The sequence below is a fragment of the Aythya ferina genome (assembly GCF_964211825.1).
Source record: "Aythya ferina genome assembly, chromosome: 18".
NCBI classification, from domain to species: Eukaryota; Metazoa; Chordata; class Aves; order Anseriformes; family Anatidae; genus Aythya; species Aythya ferina.
The window spans coordinates 11,357,791-11,382,635 of NC_140317.1; the positions used below are offsets into that span (position 1 = coordinate 11,357,791).

Here is a 24,845-nt window from a genome sequence, read left to right on the forward strand (position 1 = left end):
CCTGATAGGCCCGGTGGATTTTGTAATTCAATTATGGATTATTTAATTCAAGAGATGAACTGAAAAAGTGGGGGGCCACACTGGTAGAATTTGGAAGGGTATTTTTCTAGAAACTTATTTTATATTGCTTACATTTGTGAATGTTATAAGTGTTCTGTTTCCCTCTCCTCTGTTACCTTTCTTTTTTTTTATTTTTTTTATTATTATATTTTAGAATAGTGTTATTACGTGGAAGAAAACTAACCTGGCTCCAAAAGGTGAAAGACTTTATAAGATAAAGGCTTTGAAAAAATCCTATAGCAAGACAGAATCCCTGCTATTTAGCTGTTCAAGATGGAACTATCACGTGTACCACAATGCTGGCAAAGACTAAAAGCAAAAACACATGAGAAATGGGCTTCTTCTGAGTTCATTTTTGCCCTGTAAAAGTTAGGCGACTCCTCCATATTTGCAAGATTCATCTGCAGTCAATGGGAAGCAGAGATAGACAGCTCAAGAGGAAGAGCCATGCTTTACAGCATTCTGTGCTATTGTCACCCTGAAACAAAGCGTGTCTTAGACTGAAAAGTTCATAGTCCTTCCCAGGCATGAACTGTACCTACAATTCTGCAACAACAAAAATATCCCCAGCCTGGCTTTCCTTTGGACAAGTTCTACTTGCAACTCATACTATTTATTTTCTTTGCTTTTTTGTTTTGTTTTGTTTTGAACTTGCTATTCTGCAAAATTAGGAACACCATATGAAAGGTAAAACCCTCCCAACGCAGTAAAGGACCTCTTTCTGCAATTTGACTATTTTCTCTCTTTCACTTATATAATTTTTTTTAGGAGATTTCAAAAGAAAACTGAGTCTACTTCTTATTAATATTGCCAAATGAGTCACCCACATACATAACTCTAACATATAAAAGAAGCATTTTCTTTTACTTCCATAAAAATATCCAGAGGGCAATGGCAGTGGGAGTAAATTGAGAAGACCAAAGTTAAACAAAACCAGTCTCATACATTTTCTGCAACTTCATTGTCTACTTTCTGTCTTGCAGGGAAAAAATGTACAGGTTTACACTCTACAAGTCCTAAAGTTGGAGAAATTATCATAAAAACCCAATGGCTATTTTAACTAGCTCACTACTTATGCATACATATATATATATATATGTTTAATTTTCATATTCTATCTTGTTAAGACCATGTTAGGTAGTTGGTGGGTAATTGCTTGTAATATCACCCCAAAATGATTTGAAATTTTCCAACTTCCAGTTTTTGTTGCAAGTCCAAATCTAGGACAGATTTATGGAGTTTTATTACTGAAATTGATAGGTTCATATATCTTGAGCTGACATGCCTGGAGTCCACAAAATTCCAGGGAATAATTGACTGACCAATCAGTCCAGTGTCTATAAATATATAAGTTGAATACAGTTGTCCTTCAAGTCTAAACCTTCTTTCAGTATGCTAATTCTTGGAGCAGTGTCTCTGTTAATTAAGTGGCAAAACTTTTAGAGACCCCCAAGAGTTCAGGATTTGGCCTGCAGAGTCTTATGCACAAGAGAAAGGTGAAATTTCTTGCATGCTTTATTTGCCAACTATTGTAGTTTCCAGTTAATGTGAGCTGTTTGCAAATCATGCTTTCCACTGTAGTTCTGACCTACACAAATGAGAAAAAAATTCAACACTAACAACATGGGTCACTGCAATGTTTCTGACATAGAAATGCTTTGATATCCATGATTCTTTCTTTCCAAATAGTCCTTTATTTGATTGCAAAAAAAAAAAAAAAGATTTAATTATGTTTTCAAAATGAATTTGGAAGACTTTTTGTCCTTTTAAAGTTAACTCGAAGGAAACCTTTTGCTCAATGTGTTCCTTGGGTCAGCCAACCAACTAGAAAGCCCGCTGCTTGCAAAGTTCAATAATTTTTTTTTGCCTGCTATCATTAATGTACATAAAAATACCACTTTAATAACTCAGAAACTATGAAAACAGCTCCAAGCAGAAATTTTAAACAAAATCTGAGCAGCTTTAAGACAAGAGCAACTAAATGTAAAGAGTTTAGGGAAGAATCAACCTTGCAATAGCTTGAAGGCATTCATTCTGGCATGCTACTTCTTACACAGGCTGTGTACAGCAGCAGCTTTTGGATAACTCAATAACAATATTACTGCTTTAAAATTGCATTGTGTCTTCAGTACCAAAGGAAAGCTTTTCAAAGTTTTTTTATCTATAATACCTAGTGGAATAGAGCTGTTTCTTGGCCAGGTCAGGAGCTCAGATTCTGTGCATCAGCTGTTAGGTGCAGGGAGGTGGGAATGCTGAGCCTGATCTGGGGTCAATCCCTGCTCTTCCTGAAAGACCTGTCCCATAAGCATAGGCTGCAATGCCAGCTTCACACAGCACTTTGTGTGGCTTCCTTGGAGGAAACCTCTGATAATGAGCACGTGTTTGCTCTGTGCTTAGTTTTTGTTCTGCTCTAGCACCTGTAACAAGCACACACACAGAAAGCAGCTTAAAAGGAGTTTCTCTGGTCTGTTTATGGCGAATATACTGGCCATCTGCATCCCTCAGATACTTGCTGAAACTGGCTCCTGAGCAGCCTAAAGAACATGATTTGTCTGCTGCCTCTGCCCCAGCAACGGTGGCATGTCAGTGTCCCAGCTCCGTTGAGTGAATAAAGCTTCAATTCCTGTAACCACGAAGGTTTTGTTAGTTAGAAAAATACTAGTGGTGCAGAGAATTAGGGAAATAATTTCAGGTATATAAAAAGTGAGATAGGATTTAGATTTGGGGGATTATAAAACTCACAATATTCTTCAGTTACAGTGAATGTGTGAGGTTTCAAGAAAGGCAGAACAAATAAAAGAGAGAAAAGAGGAAGGAGGACAGAAAACTGGTATAAGCAACAGCAAAAATACTTCTAAAAAACACAGTATGACCCAGTAATCAATACAAATATTTTAATGGAATTGTAAAATAGTCATTATAAATACAGTTGTCTTTAAAAGGACTCTGAATAGCTGGAGATATCCGATATTAATTGATTTTGAGAAGCATTTGAATATAGACAGAGACAGTAATCAGCTTTGCCTGCTTTTTTATCTAGATCGAAATAGATTTATGTAGGAATCTACAGACACAAGATAACTGAATATACAAGGTTTTGTCCCACAGACTAACAGAGTAAAACATATAGGTTTTAAAAATGAACCTCTGGGATTTTGTAATGAATTGTTTCCTATTTTTAGCCTCACAGAAACTTCTTAACTCTTTAATCCAAAGCTCATTGGAATCAATGGAAATCTTTTCATTTACAACATGAGAGTTTGAATAAGACCCTGAGTAGTGATGAAATAAATGTAGCTCTATAAAAATTAAACATAAACATGCCCAGAAATCATTTAAAATCTGTTCAGATTTTCAGAGAGAATAAAATCTTTTCTACAGGATTTTTACACTGTCTTCTGGATCTCATTGACAGAAATGTAATTTCCCATTAGATGTCAGAAGCTGGTTTAATATGTCTGTATATAAGATCTCTTTTTCTATTATTCTTTGTAAGACAGAATGTCCGCCTTTCTAAATAGAAGACAGTAATTCTGCAGGGATTAATCCTGAATTAGCTCCTCGCTACAAAGCTACTCCATGTGATTAAGTTTGCCTTTTCAAAATGTGGAAAAATACATGACAACGAGCAGTTTTAAACCCATCCCTAGAAGTTCCTGACTCTTTAAAAAAAAAAAAAGGTTTTATGGGATTTTAAAGCCCTGTGTTTCAAATGCAGGCTGAACAATGGTGCCACTTCAAAGTTTCCTCCTGTCAGGAAACTCAGCTATTTTTCACCTGTATATTCATTTCATTTAGCAGGTTTCCACTCATCTTCTGTCTTTCTCTCTCTTCTTCACATAGTACATGTCTATCCATGCCTGTATATGCATGTTCTCCTGCAATGCTGAGGGACATTGCAGTTTATTTTCAGTTTAGTGGAAAAGCAGCCCTTCTTCATTAGTGCCAGCAACAGTGTCTTTTGGGATAGATTTCAGTATCAATCCCCAAAAGACTTGTTCCTTCACTGAAGTAAATTATTGCATTATTATTTCTTCTTCTGTATTTGAGAAGGTGATGAGATCATTTATTGTTTTTAAGGGTTAATAGAGCCTGTCAGGGTCTTTTCCCCTCGGCTGGTTTCGCTGCTGCTATAGGATCAGTAACAGCTCCGAGCTACACGATGCTAAATCAGACCACACTTTCCTGAAGAAAAGAAAAGAAAAAAAGAAAACTTACCACCAAGCGAAGAAGCAGTTCAGTCTGGTTTAAAGGAAGGGGAGGGAGGGAGGCAGGGGGAACAGGGACTAACTTTGGAGAGAAAATAACAAACTTTAAGTCCTGAGGTCTTTCCTCTGTATTGAAAAGGCAGTTTGGAAAGGAAATTAGTAAAAACAAACAGAAGGTGCCAAGGTTTCTTTATCATACCTGGAGTAGGATATGCTAAATTCCACAAGCACTCGCACTGGCGCCTGGTGCTGTGCTGGAAAAAATGGTACCCATGGCTCTATAAAATGATCTATTGGGACTTCAAAGTCGTGGCAGCCCCGTGTGGCACAGGATGTGCTCAATTAATTATGTGATTTTTAAATGACAGGGGTTGGGAAAAGTAAAAATAATAAAAAGGAGGAAAAAAGAGAAAATTATGAAGAAGAAAAAGGTTTTTAAAGAAAATAATATATAAAAAAAAAAAAAGAGAGAGAAGTAAACTGAAAGGCCTTGTTGTCTGTCTGCCAAACAGCAGCAGCAGATAAGGTCCGTAGTTGCCGTGGAAACACAGGCCTGTAGGAGCCAGAATCCAATTTCAGAAACCACAAAATCAACATAAACGTGTGCAAAAATAAAAAGGTTTGTTTGGCAAGTAATAAGTAGAAGGCTACCAATGTATAAAACAGATGAACCGGGGTGACCTTAGCCAACTTTAAGCCATAATAATGACAATGTCCCATGTAGCTTTGGCACCTCTGAAATGAGCAGGAACGAGACGCAGTTCATGCTGCCTACTGTTGTCTTCTAGTTGCCACCCTTTTTCTGTAGTACTCCAACCCCACATCTCCCTCCCCAGTTGTCCCCTCTTTAGAAAAAGAAAAAAAAAATATGAATGAAGAAGGAGAAATATTCATTAAAGCAATGATGGTGATCTCATGTTAAACCTCAAAAGGCTAAGGGATACAGGAATGAGGCTTTTAATTCAATTTTCACCTACACATTGTCTACTACTACTGTCCAAAGTCATTATATGTAAAAAAGTCATTTTCTTTTTCTGCTTTCTATCATATGTAGCCAGAAATGACTAGACCTTAAACCATTAAACTCTTAAACCATTTCCAAGTCTATGAAGACTATGTAATTACAACCTTTGCAGTTTTCCTGGAAAAATGCTACAGTACATGTATGACTATCACTATTTCAAAGCAGGCGTCACTGAAAAGACACGGGGATACCCCTTCTTTTTATATCAGCTCAAGGGATTTCTTTACTGCAGATGGCTTTGGGGTGCTTCAGGCAACTTTTGAACCAAACTATATAGGTTTGGGGTTAAGTGGGATGGTCAGTACTTTCCCTTGCTTATAATTTTTGTAGAATATTTATCATGTTCTAACATTCTGTGAGACACTCCAGACAAATTCAAATGCCTATTTCTCTCCATCCTTCCCTGCCTCCAGGCCTGCCTGCGCAGACAGTAGGAGAAAAGAGAAAGATATTCATTGGGATATAGCAGACTCAGCTCCCCCGGTTCATCCCATCACATTCCCCATCTGAACATCCCTTAGTGGACTGCTGTGGGATGACCTGAGTGCTCTTAGGCACATCTCAAGCAGAAATACCACCCTGGACCTAAGGAACACTTCCCAGAGAAGTGTAGTGGAAACTGAGAAACATTCTGAGGAAAGTTTCTAATGAACTATTAGGTCAAAAAATTCCTTTTCTCACACATGGTGAGTAAGCCAGGGAAGATTTCACCCAGCAAGGTCTTTGAGACTGCAATTGCAATGTAGGCAGCAAGGCTTTCAGGGTCTTCCACAGTTAGAAACGCTCCATGATTTTTGCTTTGTTCCTCTAAAGAACATTTCTTAACTTAATCCAGCCAAACAGCAGGAAGATCTCAAAAGTAATCTTAAATAATATCACTAGTGAGCTGGGAAATCAGCAGGGGGAGACAAACAATTGTACTTATGGGGTAAAACCTCAATTTTATATTTTATTACAACCTGTCTGCTGGGAGCCCCTGACAGCAAGAAGGGACGCATTCACTTTATTACAAGGGTCCATTTCCAAAAGAAACAACAGAATGGATCATGCCTCCGTTCAGTGCTGAATGTCTATTTCTGGTTTAGAAAATAAGACTTTATCTTCTCTATCTGATGATTACTCACTGTGTTTCTTTTTCCTATATGTCAGGAACAAGGAGCTGTGTGTTAGCCCTATGCTAGCGCTGTCCTGCTCAGAGCGCTGCAGTCTGGTAGGGAATGCGATGCTAAAGAGAGTCCCGAGCAGCTCCCCTCCAACAAAACTTCTCAGCTTCAGGGGAAAGAGTTCTTGCTCAATTATTCCTCATATTTGCATGATATAAGGGTTGCTTTTCCATTCCTAGGAAATATCCCCTACAAAAAAACTCAACTGGTGCTGACTAGGACAGTTTTTGACAGAGGGTTGGGTTTATTCACTAGGGACAGCAAAATTTAAAAGCCATTGACATTAATAGGGTCCTTATTCTTGTGTAGCTATGTCCTATAATTTCTTTCAGCAAAAGCCTCAGTTACATGTTAATCGTTCTTATTCAGGCTCAATGCAACCGATTTCAGTGTTGGTCGGCTAGCTTCACTGGAGGTTTTGTCTTCATGAGCATGGAGTAATGCATTCATCTGCACAGTGAGCTGAAACCAATATTTATGGGCAGGAGAGATTTTGCAAGGTTTTGCCAGGTTAAAGCCTGGTACTCCTCTGCACTTTGTACAGCCCATTGCGTTTTTGCTTTGTGCTAATATTTTCTTGCTTCCAACAGTGGCATGTGGGTGAAACAGCCAACAGCTTCTTCAAACGCTGTCATTCATCACTTTTTTTAAAAGCATAGTTATACAACCACATGGACTTTAAATTACTCTAACAAGAAAAAGGCAGAAAATTGAGGTGGAAGGTGTAGGACTAATGTGTTTTCACAATTTACGTGTCCCCAGTTCTTTTGCTGTCTTTGTGATTTCATCCAACAGGGTAGAAAGCTTGTCTTTCTGTAGCCTTATTTTGGGAGCTTCAATTCCCACTTTACCCCAAAATTGACTGATTTTCTGCTACTCTGCAAACCTGTGGGCAGCAGGATTGAGAGCTTGTGCATTATAGACATCCAGGGACTCTCTATTTCCCTCTCTAAGCTCAGCTTTATTAGGAAAAAGCCTCACGATGGAAGCAGAGAGGAGTCAGAAGGAAAGAGATGGGAGGAAAATCTAAGCAGGGAAAAATAAGAACATCCCTCATTGTTACAACAGCAATTTGCACTTTCAGCTAAATTCACCACAGCTTTTCAGCGAGTTTAAGAGAAAAGAGTTTCTGTGTCACTGAGCAAGCTTAATAAGAAGTCGTGCCAGCATGGGCTTTTCATGTCTCACTGCACGAGGACTCGGTGTGCACAATGCGCGGTGACCCTCGGTGCAGCAGGCCCAGGGCTGGGCTTGCCAGGTTCCCCTTCTCGCTCCCCTAGACCTGCTCTGTCAGCTAAATCCAAGCCGAGGTGGCTCACTTGCCATCCAGAGGCCAGATCCATCACCTCGCCTCTGATGTCCCCAGCCGGTGGAGCCGTGCCAGGTTCCCACAGTCCCATCACACACAGAGAGGGCTCCTTGGTGTCACCGGGGCGCTGCGGGCTCCTCCAAGTGCTCGCAGCCTGAGCGGCTCCTCTTGGTTTTGCTTTATACTGAGCAAGCCCGAGCAGTTTCAAGAACTGTGACAAAAGGAAGAGGTGCAGCCCCAGCGACACAGGCCAGGTTACGTGAGCGAGGGATGAGCTCGGAGCAGGCGCGAGGGGCTGGGAATAAAGAGGTCTGTGTTCCAGCCCCGCGGCTGCCAGCAGCGCGCTGCGTGACAGGGAGGGAGTTATTTTGGCCCCGACTTTCCAAAGTGCCCACAAGCTTGGATGCATCGTTTTTTTTTGCATGGTCAATTTGGCTTACTTGCATTATGAAGGGCCCGGTTCTCAGAAGCAATTACGGCCTGCAGCTGTAGCTCACTTCCCCACGGGCCGCGCGAGGCAGACGCTCGTTATCCGCAGGCAGACACCAGGAATTAGTGACAGCTCCTCTGCCCAGGTACACAGCGTGGGGAAAGATAATTGCTCCTTCTCTGCTGCACATCTGCACTGGGCCAAATATAATGAAGGCCTATATTTTAATGGGCAGTAATGTTTAATATTTGACATTAGGTAAATATACTTTCCTTGCCGCTAGAATAATTTCATACAGATTTAGGGTGGAGCCTTGAAAAGCTCCTGGGTAATGGAGTACAAATTCGACTGCGCTCAAGGCTCGTACTGTTTGGAAAGTCCCACCCTTAATCTCTGATCATCATCAACTCTTACCAGCCAGTAAATCTCGACCGCTGTCTTTTCAATAATGGTTATACCCAAAAACCCAACACCTGAGGTCAATCCTGTGACGCTGCCGGGCGGTGTTTCTGAGGACAAGCGGTGATGTCACGCGTGGCCCCGCGGGCTCCGCCGCACGGCTCCGGCGGGGTGAGACGAAAGGGAAAATTTCTATTTATGCAAAAGCCTTGGCAATCCAGAGCAATGGAAAACGACATAAAGAGAGAAAGTATATAGCTGAAATGTAAATAGCAGTTTTTATGAAATATGTCTCCAAGTGAGTCCATACCCGACAAAAGTTCTTGAAACATATCTGGATATATTGTAATGTCTTTTTTTTTTTTTTTTTTTTTTAAGTACTTTACCAGTCTATCTATGGCAGTTCGGTGAATGTCAGCAGCAGCGCTGCGTTTAAAATGATAGATATTTTAGAAAGAAACTATAAATCTTTAGAGAGTTACAATCTACTTCCTTTTAAGAAATGTGGGTAATGGCAAATGGAAATTTACAATGCTGAAGGAACGTGTGGTGACGGCAGTTGGGCTTGATGCAGCAAACACGCCTCTGCTTTAGTTAAGGGGGTAGTTGTCCTCGTTGGCTTGAAGTCCAGCACAGGCATTAGTGGGGAAGGACCCATGAACTGTGTTCATGGAAAAGATACACTACTGATCTAGCTGCTCTCATCAAGGAAAAGCGCCTTAGAAATACCACTTAATGCATAGGAATAGCGAAATGATAAAGGCTTTAGTAAACAGGGTAGACTGCATAAAAAATAGAGACAATGGGGGATTTTAGAACATCAAAATAACTCTTATGACAGGAGTGCTTGGACCACAGCAGCTTTAAAGGTTTGGATTTGATGGAGATCTGAATGAACATAAAACAGCTCTGCCACCAATTGAGACACAGCTGGATGCACACAGGTGTGGACATTCCCCCTCTGCTGATGATGCTCACTGAGGTTTGCTGTGTTTCCCTGTGTCTCTGATTGCTTCTGAGTGCTGCAGAAGAAAGGCAAGGCTACATCAGCCATAGCTTGACTCTGCCAGGTGTGTTTGGGATGGCAGAGAGGGGAGGAAGGCATAATTGTCTAGAGGCCACAACGCTTGTCCCATACCAAAACCTGCATAAACCTGATGGATATAGCAGAGGAAGTGCTAGCGTGATGCTAAGCCAGCAGCTACGTCTGGTTTGCATGAGGGAAGTGGCAAAACAAAGGTTTAACAACACAGTGAAAGTGGCTTCTAAGCCTCACCTACTCTCACACAGTTCAGAAATAACATTTCAAGCATTTGGTAATGTGCTATCATGCACTGAAGGTGGTTTCCGTTCCCAGATAGTGACCTTATTGTGAAGCACACCGGCATTTTGTGAGATCTCTTCCATTATTTTTCTGTGCAAGATAACAATAATATAATAAATTATCCTGAAATAAAATAACAGAGCCTCCTTAAATCACAACACTAAGAACCTGAATGCTTTTCTAAAAGAAAATTAAATAGCCCATTATATGATATATTCTCTTTTGCTACACATGCAAGGAAGAGATTTATTTCCATTAAAATTTATCTGGCCTCCAAGCACAAGAAAGAAAAATGCTTGCAAACACTACTTTTTTTAGGGCTGGTTGAGTTGGAATAAACTTCAGGTATCACCTTGTTATATTTGATACATATACTAATGCTGAGCAGTTTCATCTGAGGTATTTTTCAGGATCAAAATACGAAAAAGAGGTGCTTCGGCTTCCACTACAGGGAACTAGCTCAGTCCCATGATCTAAGTTTGGTCAATAGATGATTTGTGTGGGTAGGTACATTTTCTGCCCAGTGTATCACAAAATCACAGGACTAAGCTTAAAACCGTCAGTGAAATAGGCTCTGTTTCTTGTGGGGCTGATTAAGCAAGACAAAATCAATTAACATCTGAGACCTCACAGGGTTCTGCAGGCAAATTGTTCCAATTACCAGCACCAGAGAGCAAATTAGGAGGCAATTAAAAGGAGCAGCTGTGATTTCACTAAGTTACTCTTGTCACTGTCATATACATTCCATCTTAGGGTCATTAAAAATATCTTTTGTCATTCTAATTTTTCTTTAACTGTTGCATTTTTCTTAAAAAAAAATAAAAATGCCACTAATTACATATGGAATAATTCCCTGAAATTGAGATAGGCAAGGGTATGTGCACATGGATATTTGTATTGCATGTGGCTCAGGTAAATGTCTTTGAAGGAGTTGCTGCTGATGATTATTCCAAGAGCTAACTTGCATGCACAGAAGTTTTAGGAAGAAACAGACCTCTATACACAACATCTGCTTCCTTCCAAAATATCTACAAGAAAGATTTTTCTCTCTTCTCATCTTTCTATTATCTATCCACCTTCTTGCCTGAAACAAACCAATGAAGTCCAGTTTTACTGGCTTATCTTCACAGAAATCACATACAAACCATACTGAGACCATAGTCTATCATTATGAAGTCTATAGTCAAGGATCTCAGGTCACGTTGCAAATATGAATTAATTATGTTTTGTTCTAGTTTTGCCTCACAGGCAGATTAAGTGGGGAATTAAGATTTAAATTAGTTAGCATCACAGAGGAAATAGAAATCCTAACCTTTAATATTTCCTAAATAAATTCAACAACCTTAGCTCCTTCTGATTGAATAAAAAAGTCACACTATGCAGCCTTGGACCATCAAGCCTAACTTTCCTCATCCGACTTTCTTCCTTAAAACTGCTATCCCCAGCCATCCTGTCCCAGGCTCTGCTTTTTTCCATTAGCATCCTTAAATGTTTTGGAGATCCTCCATCTTCTGTACCTTCAGTCTCAGGGCACTGCCTAATCCCATCGTGTTTAATGCTCTGGGTGCTGGCTGTCTTCCTTGGCCTTGGAGCTGTTCAGTGGTGGAAGGCTTCATGCCAAGGAGGGAACATTTCGGGTCAGAAGCAGCCCCAAGCACGAGGAGGAACAAAGCCACTTTTCTTGGCTTTTACTCATCGATGGACCCACCTCAGCTCCTCACCTGGCCCATGATTTTAGCCAGAGCAGTCGCCACTCACCACTGAATCCAAATCCCCTTGGAAGTCTGGAGGCAAACCACATGGGGAGCGGAGCTGACTACCAGTGGCCAGAGTGAGCATTTTTTTGGCAAGCAAGGCACTCGCAGTCATACCAAATCACTGCATGAATCCATCTCGTTTGGGCGAAAGGGAAAGGAGGAGCTGGTGCAGATGTGGCACTTGGCATCACAAAGGGTGACCGGAGGGATGATGGCAGCGGCCCCCCGGCACATGTGGGGACACGTGCTTCTGAGTGAAGGAAAGCCAGAGGTGGGAGAGGAGACCCCACGCTTGGGATGTGAGAATGGAGAGGCTGCAGATAGGGCTGCAGCTGGGAGCAGGAGCAAGGAGAAGGTGGTGAGGTTTAGAGAGATGCATTTCAGGGCTTTGGGATGCCTGCTGAATTTGTTTGCGAGCATTTAAGAGGTTAATAGTCTTCTTGGTTAAACACCATGTGTTAGTCTGAGAGGTACCACCCAAGGGAAAAAGAAAAAAAAAAGGCAAATTAAAAAATAAGCCTCACACCCACTAGTCTGCAATCAAATCTGCTCCGTCATGCTGAGGGACTGGTGGAGGAGAGGGAAGAAAAGGAAAGCAGCTTGCTCCAGCCCTAATAATTCTGATGATTCATCGCTCCGAATTAACAGAGGTCTTTGGGGACAGCAGCAATGGGATCGCACTGCTTCTTTAGGGATAATAAACACTCCTGGTAAACACGCCTTCCCCATCCCCTAAATATTCACCTCACGCAAATAATGTGAGTCATAGATCCCACCCAACTGCAGGTCCGTGGCTGCTCCTCGCCCAGATGTTCCCTTAGCCCAGCCCTCCTGCCACCCAGCATCAGTCGTCCCTGGGCAGAGGCTTCTGGAAAGCATACAGGGCTTATTTTTATTTATTTGGATGCCAATGCCCATACACACATGCACACATGCACACTCACACATATATATGTGCAAGAAAGACTTTTTTTTTTTTTTTTTAAGGGAGCCTGGAAAGGCATCTTGCCAAATAACCGACACTAAGCGGCGCGTTCCATTTTAGGTGTTGACAGTGTATAATAAATCCCGGCCCTACCTAACATTTACAGGAACATTATAAAATAAGTGAAACGGCGTGAGCTGGTTCCCAGGGCAACCAGACAAACACAATAAACAGGCCGCAGAGGCAAGAGTAAGTTACACCATCCTCTTGGGTCTCAAATATATCACTTTACATTAGCCTTCTGCTGTTGCTGCTCCTGAAAGCTCTTTGTTTTATTATTATTTAAGGGAGAAAAAAAAAAAAAAAAGAACAAAAAAAAAGAACTTTTTTTTCTTTTGGTGCACATCAGTGTGAAATAGATGAGTTCCTTTGGTTGCTTGTCTTTATAGGTCTTTTACTGTACATTAAAGCTTCTGTGAAAATAATAATGACTAATAAATCTTTATAAAGAACTACATCCCCCTACTACAGAAGAATATTATTAATAAGGTGTCTAGCAACCCAGGGCCTTTGTTGGCCAACTAAAGACTAGTTTCAAGGGGGATTTTTCCTCAGCCCAGATACAAGATTAACTGTAAAACATATGGGGTGGCCAAGTCAGCTTTCTCTTGATTCAACAGCCTCCCTCCACCTTTTCATGTAGCCCAGCTACAGCTTTGGATCTGCCACTCATTTTAGACAGCTATTCTGGACCAAGCTGGGTTATAGCAGCTGTACAAAATGATGGCATTTAGTTCTCCCCTTAACTGCCTGCTACTTTTCACCTACCTACTGGACTGTGCATATACGGCATTGACATTTTCAGGCCCATTCCCTAAATACACGATTTTTTGAACGCTCCCCAAAGAACAGGAAAAAAGAACTCCATATGAGATGGGAGAAGGGAGGTGAGATATTTAGAGAGGCACAGAACAAGGAGGTGATAGGTTTGGGAATGTGAAGATGACCTTAGAAGTTCCTCTGCTTTTAAGACCACCCACAGGTGATTCATCCTTTGATGTACCATTGGTGCTGAATGAAACCATCTTTGCCATTTTTCTCTAGTTTTGCCCATCTATTACTGCAAACCATGCTCTGCTTAAAGCTCCCTGAGCACTTACACTCACTGAGACACCTTTCTGTGGTTTCTGTAATTGTTTTGGCTTGTCCTGTTTCAGGATGGGCTGAAATGGGGAGGCTCCATCTCAGAGAAGTGTCCTGGCGACTCTACCTGGATAGGAACTGAGTGAGTCAAAGGGAGTATATGGAGCACGAGAAGCTGGAAATCATAAAAGCAGCAGCAAGAGTCATTCAGCCCATCTACCTCCCCTTCTCCTGAACTGCCCTTCTTGTATGAGGACCAAGTAATACTGACCAAAGGAAAATTGCTTGGAAATACGTGGGTGCCTGTTAATAACCCCAGAATTTTAAAGGTGCTTTGGCAATGCCTGGAGCCCTTCCCTGTGTGTTATCCAGGGATTTCTGCACAGTAATGACATTTGGAAGTGCGGATACCAGACGGAGTTACAAGTGAAGGGTGGGGTAATCACATGCTCTTGGTTTCTTTGCCATATTTAGCTCCATCCTTTCCAGACTGCCGCAGTTTACAGGCTCAGGTTTAGTGGCCGTGCCAAGAAACAAGCTGCTGGCCCGCGAAAGCCGGGGTGGATGGCTGCTGAGTGAGAACACATCCACCCGCTCCAGGCTGCGAGCAGGGAGTCATGTGTAATAGCTCTGCGTAAAGGCAGGACGAGGAAAGTGGAGGTGGCGTTTTTTTTTCTTGTTTTTTTCCTTTTTCTTTTTCTTTTTTTTTTATGACCAAATCACCGCCCTATTGATGACTAATTAGAATGAGTGGGGTCCAGATGGCCAGCTTCTTTAATGAGGCCAATTAGGGATCCAAATGTTTTCCTACAGTGCCCTTTTTCCTAGAAAGACTAAGCAGCAATGGAGGTCCCACCTTCTGCTCCAGACACAGGTCAGCAACATGATCCTGCAGTGCTTAAAAACAAAGTGCAAATGTGATAAGGGAAAAATGGTGCAGGTTTTCAGTATGGAGGCTTTCTGGCATGCTTCAGGCTCCAAGATTTATGCCAAAGTCCACCCCCAAACACTTTCTCAAAAATTCTAGAAACTTTTTCTTGGTGAGGTTGCCCAGATTCACTTTCTCTATTTTTTTTTTTTTATTATTATTTTTTTTCTGATGCAGACTTTGCACTCCTTAGTCATGGTCATGAGGAGAGGAGCTGTAACACTGTGATACAGAATTTCCGATTTCTAACCTGAACAGACAGCTCACGAGGTTTCCACCCTTGTTTTGCAGGTTTTCAATAGAGTGTCTAAGCAACTGGTTTGGGGTGTTTATTTGAACTGAAGGAGCTTCCTGAGGCTCTGTTGTCACCAGGGCTTCTTCTGTCTGGCCACCTGAGGTTTACAAGACACTCATTCCTGCATTGCAATAGTACCTGAGGACCTCGTGAGTTTTTAGTATGTTTTTCTTCACAAGACTGCCATGAAACATTTCCATTTTACAAATGCAAATCGGGGAGAAGTGCTATCTATAGTGCACAGAATGAAGAAAATGAAGCAAAAAATACAAATTTCCAAAGTTCAGGATAGTATTTTGCTGCCAAATATATCTTCTTGTTTCTTCACTTCATGGACATAAAGAAAGAAACCAGACTCCAATTCTATGATGGGTCAGATATTTGCAACCCTTACTCTGATTAATACTTATTTATAAAGGCAACCACACTAATTTGATTCCAGTAAAGATGTTCAGATGAAAAGCTCCAAAACCTGCAAACAGCTGTATTTCCTAGTGGCTTTAGGAATGTAAAATTTGTCTCAATTCTGAATGGGTCTTCAAACAAAAATTTATTATTGTTTTTGATAAATGAGACATTTATGAAAAAATCCATTAAATCCATTCTTTAATCCTTCAGTTCACAAAACATTTAATTTTTACAAAACAGATTTTTTTTCATTTAGTAACCCAAAGGGATAAAGAAATATTCTATTTTTACATTTCCAATAGCTAGAGTAACTCCTCTGCAGGCCTGATCAGCAGCTTGGTCTCAGGGTAGCTGCAAGCCTGGCTTAGATGCTTTAGGGTCACAGCCTCCATCAGGTGAGTGAGCGCTCCCACGTGGGAAATGGCAGAAGAGGAATGCCACGCATTCCAAAATGTCTAAGGGCTATTTGGAAACGTCCACGTCTGAGTGCACTGGACTGGATCAACCACAGACATTATGAGGTTTGTGGTGTGTCTGAGTGTAACAATAGCGGCAGAAGTCTATATGAGATTTCCCGGACGTGTAAGGCTAATATAGATTACATATGTTCCATTAAATACTCTGCAAGCCCCAGGAAAGCTGCACTGGAGTTGTAGCTCAGTTGGCTCCTCAGATGTGTGGGAACAACATCGGTGTTGCCAGGATGCATGACCAAGTGGTGTTAGATATATTCCACTGTTATCAAAAGCTGTATGAGGGAAAGTTTATCCTCCATGTGGTCACCCACCCACTTCTGTCCCAGGAGAATGGGTTTCAGTCCTGGGGAAGACCATACCCTGACCACTGCTGTCCTGTGCAGAGGACAGGGAACCTTACAAGATCTCAGTTTCTTTTCCAACAAAAAGGAATGAGATAACAGTGTTTAGAGAAGTTGGTGCTCTAAAAAGTTGGGAGTAGAGAAAACTTTTGAAGCCCCCGGCAGCTAAAATGTCAGTGTGTTTGAGAAGTGATTGACCCAGGGCCTACTGGAAGCATTGCTGTAATTTTCAAGATTTTATCAGGTGAGTGGCAGGAAATGTCTGTGGCAATGAACCTTTTCCACAAATTCCTTAAAAAATGAAATGAATAGAAAGAAGTATATGTCTGGAGAGAAACCCTTGTGTTGAGCAGAGGTAGGGAGACCAAACACTCTACCTGATGTGATTATAGAGGGACTTGCTTTCATTTATATTAGAAAAAAAATAGAAATAAAGTTACAAATTTCTTCGCTGAGTTTGATAAGTTCATGAAAAACATATGCCTAGCCAATGGACAGGCTGAAGCTCCTAAAAATGTCTAAATTGGATTTCTGGCAGGACAGAGATTAATGGGTAGGGAGAGGGAGAGACTGGCAGAGAGCAAAGAAACACGCTGCCCACGGGCCCTGTGGGCGCATGAGCAGATGGAGGCCTGAAGGAAGTACGAGGCCATTTAAGGCCAGAAAACTCTCTTGGGAGTTTCTGACGTATTTTGGGGATAAGCAGAGGCAAACAGAACAGGGACTTAAAACACTAATATTGGGCAGAGCAGAGACAGCCTGAAAACCCAGAGGTCAGGCTCCCTTTGTAGTTATTTGTGGTGCTGGGTAGGATTGCACTCGTGGTTTCTATTCTTTCCCTCACCCTTAAAAAATGTGATGAATTCAATAAGTTTTCTGACTGCCAAACAGGTCCAGCATTGCAAAAACCAGCCAACCCTCCCCACTCGCACCATCCCAGCTCCGAACCAGGCTTCGGTGCTGGGCATCCATATTGTGCCGGGTTACCCAGCCCTCCTCAAAGGCTGTGTCACAGCATACAGTTAACCAGGCTGGTCATTATTTCAGAGCGACTGTCCCACGTTTTGCAGGGTGTCTGAAGGGAAGGCTTCTCTCTGCCATTCATTGAGGCTGCCAGTAGTGGGAGTGTGGGGGCTCTGGGTGGAAAGCTGACAGACCTTGTTTCCTGATTTATTTCATTTTTCCCCTGAAATCTTGGTCCGAGGTTGATCTCCTCCATCTGCCCCCCTATGCCTGTGCCAATGTCTTTGCCCCAAAGCACAGTGTTCCTGCCAGCAATAGTGCATGGCACGGGGCAGAGCACTGCTTTCATCCCTGCTACCGTTGCCATGACCCCAGCTGGGTGCTCTGCAGGATTTGACCCCATGTTTTTAGATTCCTTGTGGGTCACCCTAAATACTTTTCCACCACAGTCACTCATTTATTATGTAGGGATGGAAATGTTACCAATTTCCAGAGCAAATTGCTCTTATTTTGGTCAGGTACTGAATATTTTTCTTTACATTAGTGCAGAAAGGCTGACTTAAGACGCCACACTGAAGAGGTCACTTTCTGTCCACCTGTGTTAATGCTTCAGGTAGAAAAAAATATCCCTTTTCCAGATACATCCTTCTGCTCATAATTGAATAAAATGGACTTGAGGCACACAGCCACCCATAAGTCATTTGCTGAGTGCTATTTAACGACACTCCCAAGCCAATTGACCACCCAGGCATCCTCTAAGCTATTGCTCTGTATGTGTGGCAGGTAATAAACATCTATTTGGCCCCTATTTAAGGAGCCCCTTCCAGATTCAAGCCAGCTAGCTGGGCCATTTCCCTCAAAATGCTCCTGGCAGCTTCATCATACTGCTCTGAGAGCTCCTTGGCCAGACTGATTTTTTCGATGTTCTCTCTCAGATTACCTTCTAGGCGTACCTGGTCCAGATACTCGGGGTTTGCAGTTTTGATCCTCTCCTCCAGCTGAGCCTGGCTCTGGAGCAGCGAGCGGATCATTTCCTGGAGTCTCGTTTTTCTCGCGAGGACACGCTTTGTGGAACGACTCAGCTCCCCCACCTGCTGCTGGGCCTGCTTCAGTTTGTCAGGCACTTTCTTGTCCTTCACAAGGAGGAAAAAGCTATAGCCTTCCATGTGCACCTGCACGGTGCAGGCACCTGAAAAGACAAAACAAGGTCTATCCTGTGGCTTGCATCTGGTTGGAGTCCAACAAAGAGATGTCTGAGCACTTTTGTTTCTGCAAAACTAAGCACATGAAACAATAAGCTCTCCAGTGACTGACTGTGAAAGGCATCCATAAAATAAGCTTGTTTCCAGTTTCCTTATCACTGTGGCTGCTCTGCGTGCCTGCATTATATAGTAGAGGCATTTGCCAGCAGCAAGCCAACTGACTCCGCATAACTTCCTTGAGCAGACAGGGCCAAAATGAGCCCTGATACTGTGGCTTCCCTCCGGTGAAATCAATAGTCTTTCCACCTGGTTCAATTTGATCCATCTTTTCTTTTGTTCAAGTAGTGAAAAGCATAGGGTATTGGGTGATTTTTTTCTGAAAAGCGTACTGCAAATCCATCCTAATCTTCTATGAGACACCTCATTGTTCTGATCAGGGCCACCAACTTGTGGCTTTTCTGTCCCCTGTGTTTCGGGGCTGGTTCTGTGGTATGGCAAAGGCTGATGTCGCATAGCTGGGCTGGCCTTAGTGCCACATGAAGTAGCACTGCTAAGCCAGATCTCATGATGTGTCCTCAGAATCAGTCAGCCCATTTGGAAACTTTACATGGTAACATAAAGTAGAAACAAGCTGTAAAAATGACCGGGATCTCCATGAAATGTGAAATAATCTATACTCTGTCATACAGCATGCGAAGGAGCAGTGATTCGGGCTCTGAGCAGGCTCCGGACACAGGTGCTGTGACACAGCAGCCCTATAACAATGATGGCAACTTGAATGGTTCTGATTATTTTAAAGTTGGCCTCATTTAATCTTTACCTTTGGTCTGCTTACCATGCTCCTGCTGCATTGTCTCTATGCAGGCTGTAAGACTAGAAGTGGGAGCACAGCCAGAAACCTCCTTCATCTTTTGGGCAGCCCTCATCATGGCAGAGTGATCACTGTGCTGCTTGTTGAATGTTTTAGCGATATCTGAGAAGTGGGTGTCGATGGCACGTACATTCACCAGCTTCAGCATGAGGGTCCCCTCCTTACTGAAGACCCCTGAGGAAATTAAAAACCCAAAGGCATTTAGGCAGCAATAGAATAAATCAACCAGGGACTTGGGGAAGGGGTGAAGGAGCATGAAAACTTGTTTGAAATGAGCATGGGAAGTTGACTTGCGAGCGGTGATCAGCTACAGGCCCTTCGTTTGCCTTTGGGAGTTCTTTGGTTACCACTGGCTGCCCTCATCAGTCATTCCTAAACTGGATTTCTTGGCAGTCTGAGAAAGTAACAGGAGGTAGGTGACCATTCACCTTTATGAAGATGAAGAAGTTTAAGCCAACTTGGAACGTGGGGTTTTTTGAAAACTCTTACCCTGAGCAATACTCCCACGTCTCACACTGAACAGAGCAGGGAAGTAAAGCCAGATCCCCTGAGTGCCCAGCATGCTACCTGTGTAGCTAGCTGGGAATTTTCCATGAAATGCATTTTTTGGGATTTTTATACTCCCCTGGTCCCCTAGTCACAAATGCTGCTTTGCAGAAATCAAACCTTTACAAGAGGAAAAAGAGAGTCCCAGAAATTTCTTAGCAAAGCCCTTTGCCTTTTGGGGGGATCACTGAAATGGTTGAAACAGTCTGTATTAAGAATTTCCAAAGCGGGATAAAAATTGCAATGACTTCTTTTCTTTTTTTTTTCTTTTTTTTTTCTTTTTTTTTCTTTTTTTTTTTTTTTTTTTTTTTGGAAATGTAAATTGACTATTGAATCATCCATCTCATTCCCTGCAAGTTTCTGGAAATGCCATACAGTCAAAGAACTCCCCATAGTGAGCAGAAACACATAATCTGTTATCAGGTAGGAGACTAGATCACACTGAAAAGCTTTCCAACACAGCAAGTGTGATATCACTATGCCAGATGCTTCAGGGGGAAGGCAAAGAAGCCCTCAGTATAGAGCTGGTTTCATGTGGCCTCCACAAGGCTCCCATTTGCCAGGAAAACAAAAGACAGTGGCTCTTATGGGGCTAAAAATCATCCCGGCTCCACTGAAATTGGATAAAATATGTTGATTTACAGTAGCAGAGGATCTAGTCCAGTAATTTTTCATACCTATAGTAGATTAAAGTTTTTCTCTGCTAAGTAAATCCTTCCGTGTTATACAAAGTGAAGATATAGGCCAAAAGTTTCAAAGCCTCTTAGAGCATGCTCCGTTCACAATAATCATAATTAGAATTTGACATTCAAATCCCTTAGGTAGCTTTAGAAATTGCAAAGCGGTTGCACCACTGGAGCCCTAATTAAAAGCTCAGTTATCCAACTGGAAATCAGAGCAGTGGTTCCATGACAGCGCTCCTAGGACATAGTTTGTTTTACAAACCTGCAGAAATCTAATTGCATCTCCTGCGCAATGGAATACATGATCCATTCGCTAGCAGTATTTCCAGCAAATGTCAGAGAGGTTTGTTTTTTTATAGAGGGAAAACTTCAAGTCTCGGTTTTAAACAATAAAATCTGTTTTAGTAAGTTTCCCTGTTGCCAAATTAATGCTGAGTGTGCTTTGTTTTGCTTCTCTCTTTTGCTCTTCTGTGTCTAAGTTTCCTATTAGCAAAAAGAAAGAAAGAGGGGAAGCAGGGAGGGAACTCTGTTGTTTTTTTTTTTTTTTTCCCAATAAAGTGATGGATCCTAATGATAAGTAGAAATGAAGAATTTGTTCTCTGTGGTGCCACAGAAGATCATCATGTTCCATGTTCCTTCACATTTACAACAGTATAAAAATAAAAATTAAAAATAAAAGGAGAAATTGTTTTCTATCAAATTCCATTTAGTTCTATAAAATTTATTTAAAGTAGAGTCAATGAAAAAACAAATACTTCATTGGACTACCCTGAAATGTATTGTGTACATGTAATTTAAGAAACAGTTCAGGGCGTAATTCTGGACTTATTGATCCCATAGCTTACTCTCTTCAGTACAAGTTCTTGGCCTCCTTCCCACTAGAAAAGTAGGACTTGTCTTTGACAGGAACATGAGTCTTTAAGAAAAATAAAATATTCAAATGTCTAGTTTTCTGGAGAAAGTTAGACTTCTATTTGAAAATATATATATATCCTGGAAAACATTATTTTTTTTGTCTTTACTTAGAGGTAAACTATTCAATTAAAAGCCTAAACAGTTGCTTTCAGAAAGACCACCTCGGTGTTTCTTGGAAGGGTATTTCAGCTCTCTCAGTTTTAGTCATTGAGTCCTGCGATGCCCCATTTCCCACCCATAAGACAGGAGGTTGGGGCTCATTGCAAGGGATGCAGTGAGAAAAGGTGTGTTGGCCCACACAGGAAAACTGCCAGCACCCAACTCGCATCTCCCACAAACTGAAAAAATACTAGCTTTTAAGTTTCTTTTTCAAGAAGTTCAATTTTTTTCAGGTTTCTTTCAGCCAGCTGAATAAGATTCCTTTTATTTCCCCTCCTGTGACCCCACCAACACTTTACTTAAATCTTTGAGAACTTTTTACATGAGTGAATGGCACAGAGCTGGACTTGGGTTGGAAGATTTATGACTAAGTTAGCATTACAAATGGAAACTGTCCTTGCACACTCCTCTAAATGAACATTCACAGGCAGTATTGTAAAGTCAGCACATCCAACTCATTGGGCTGGAAAAAATGTCCTATTTTGTTATATGCCTTTTGCTCATACAACATTATTTTGATCTTCACTGGAGTTTCTATGTCATATAAATAACTCATTGCATATTCTTTTTTCTTTCTTTTTTTTTTTTTTTTTTTTTTTTTTTCTTCTTTAATCTTTATTTCTTGCAAACAAGCAATTTTGGGGGATCCCTGCATTTTCTTCAATTTCTACTGAATTTTAGTATTTTTCACTTCCTGTCCTAAATTGTCCCATAGTGACCACCCATTCCAGCCCTGCAGTGACTTTCAGAAAGCCTTGGCAGTTTGCAAAGCAGTTAGGTTTCTTCTGGATGAAAAGCACTGTTTAAATGTGAGGTCATTACCATTTAACATACTCTTTTATAACTGCATGCTTACAGTCGCTGGCAGGGGGTCTGCGCCATTATTTTTTGTTTCTACTGATGGCAGAAAGTGGGGTGCTGACAATTTGTGTACACGTGTTTCTTGTGTGCCTGTGTACAATTTCAGCACTGGAGCATTTTTGGATGAGTACCAGAATTTACTAATTATCACTTTAACCACTATCCACAAAGAAGGGGGCGAGGGGGGTGAAACTTCCAAAGAAAATAGTTAAAATCTTATTACCAATGTTTCGACAGGGCTGTCTTGTATTTACAGGAAGAGGTTCCCGCTGTGAAGGAGAAAGAAAGCTATGATGTCGTTTTCAACGGAGGAGGAATTGGCTCACTTTACACAACAGTTTCTGTGACATTTTCCCAGAAGACGATATATTCTCCAGAGGCAAACACCGCACTCCAAGGGCAAGGGGCTCTCAAGCAGACCAAGGAAACAGGAGGGTTTGGCTGGGTCGGACACATCCCCAGGGACCAGGGTTGCCTCACACTGCTGTGTGGCTGGGCCCCACCACCTCCCACTTTGCTTTCAGTCATAAGTCATCAGATGGACCTCACATTCCGAAAATGTATGAACCATGTGGCCCAAAGAAGGGAAAACTTTACATCCAAATCCCCGTTAAAAATCAGGTCTGGAAAGTTCTGAGCAGGGCAAAATGCTGGTTTCTCTCACCTCTCCCACCAGTCTGTATAAGTTTCCCTACATCTTTTGCATCTCCACCAGCAGGAACCTTGTTAGCTCGCCGTCCGTCTGCTTCTGAGCCAACATCCAAATGCTTTCCTCATGCTTGGCTACCTTGGAGAACAGGCAATGCCTGAACCCTGAGCAGCAATCAAAGGTAATCTATCAGGTGATGCTTGATGCTCTGCTGGCACCAACCTCTCTTACCGATCCTTGGTTAAGCAGAGAAGGCTTTTTCTGGTTTTAGCCTCCGTTATGTTCCCTGGTATTACCACCAGAAGCTGTTATCTGCCTATCGTCACTACATTGCACACTTCATAATTCCCTGTACCAAATCCTACCTCCAGCTTCCCAGCCTGTCCTGGGATGAAATGCTGGAAAAAGCATTTGCCAGTCAGTTCAGGAAGTCTTTAAAAGGCAAAAAAAAAAAGAGAAAGGTTAAAGAAATTAGCTCCCATTCTATGCTCCCAATGCCTCCATTTCTTTTTCTGCTTTTCTTTTTTGTTGTTTTTCTTTTTCCTTTTTCTTTGTCTTTTTTTGTTTGTTTGTTTGTTTCATTGTGGGTTTTTGTTTGTTTGTTTGTTTGTTTTTCTTTCTTTCTTCCCCCCTTTTTTCTAATTACAAGCTGAGGGTACTAAATCTTACCTATTTGGCATTGAGTCCAGTTCAGTTCAGGTACTGAACAGTAATTCTGAGAACTACATAGCAAATTTTGCAGAAAAAAAAAAAAAATAATAAAAAAAAATAAAAGTCTCACTTGAGAGCTAAGACTTCAGGCCTTTATACACAAAATTCAAAATATTAATAAAGCCTTTCATTATGATTTTGAAATCTATAATAGCAACTACATTCAGATTGAAACGCTGGTTTGTGACAGTGAACTAACAGGCAAACATGATGGCAACTTAAAAATAGCAGTATTAGCTCTACCTCTTGATTGGAAAATCAGCGGACAATCAGCAAAATTTGTCTTAGGAATATTTTATGTGTTAATACATCAGGCGAGTATGTCACTGTTAAAATTATTTAGTACGGAACATGCTCTCCCTTGAAAAATTAAGGCAAAACCTGCTTTTTTAAATATGGAAAAAGAGTACCAAAGAAAACTTGTTAATCAAGGCACTGTCACTGCCTCCTTAACCCTCATGTGGACCCACAGAGCAGGATTAGGCCCCTCTGTGTAAGAGCAGTGGCCAGCTGGCTCTGCCAGGTGCATTACGAAATCCTTGTAGGTCCGCAGAAAGCTGGGGGTGGTGGATCTGGAGGGGGCTGCACGTGGGACCCTGCCAGCAGGAGGGAGCAGGGCCTGAGGTGCCACTGGGTCAGTGCAGGGGGCTTGGTGCTGCCCCTCTGTTCCTCCTGCCAAGGGGCACTGGGCTTAGTCTGGTCCCCGCCACGGGTAATTGTCTCCCTCCGTCCCAACTAGACTCTCCTTCTCCCAGCTCTGCAGCTCGGGCACGGGCAGCTGCAGATCTTGTCATGCCCCGAAGTTGCTTTCTTACCTCTTCTGGAGACGATGAGAGACAGCAACAGCAAAGGATGGGCATGTTTATCTAAAAAGTAATGATCCCAGAAAAAAAACAGGGTGTAAAGGCAAAGCGCCTTACTGGGACCTTTTAAAAGCACCACAGGAAAACAGCAGCAGCCCCGTTGCAAAACCACTGCAGCCCAAATCGTCAGGACTTCATGTCACAGCATGTCCGGGGACTTCCCAGTGCAAAGTGCTCTCCTGCTCAAATATTCACTGACAACATTTCTGTTTTAGTCTACAGTTTTCCTCTT

At 41.9% G+C, this 24,845-nt stretch overlaps 1 protein-coding gene across 1 annotated transcript; it reads right to left on the minus strand.

Annotated features, from left to right (window-relative positions):
* Window positions 1-3,688: 3,688 nt before the first annotated feature.
* On the minus strand, window positions 3,689-24,609 carry LOC311421002 (uncharacterized protein). The gene is made up of 5 exons (XM_084492498.1): window positions 24,566-24,609; window positions 22,614-22,659; window positions 19,191-19,400; window positions 18,094-18,342; window positions 3,689-4,245 (listed from the first exon to the last, which is right to left on the minus strand). Exons 3-5 carry the CDS (start codon window positions 19,372-19,374, stop codon window positions 4,226-4,228), a joined length of 453 nt encoding a protein of 150 aa, XP_084348624.1. The 5' UTR covers window positions 19,375-19,400; window positions 22,614-22,659; window positions 24,566-24,609; the 3' UTR covers window positions 3,689-4,225.
* Between the last annotated feature and the right edge of the window lie 236 nt (window positions 24,610-24,845).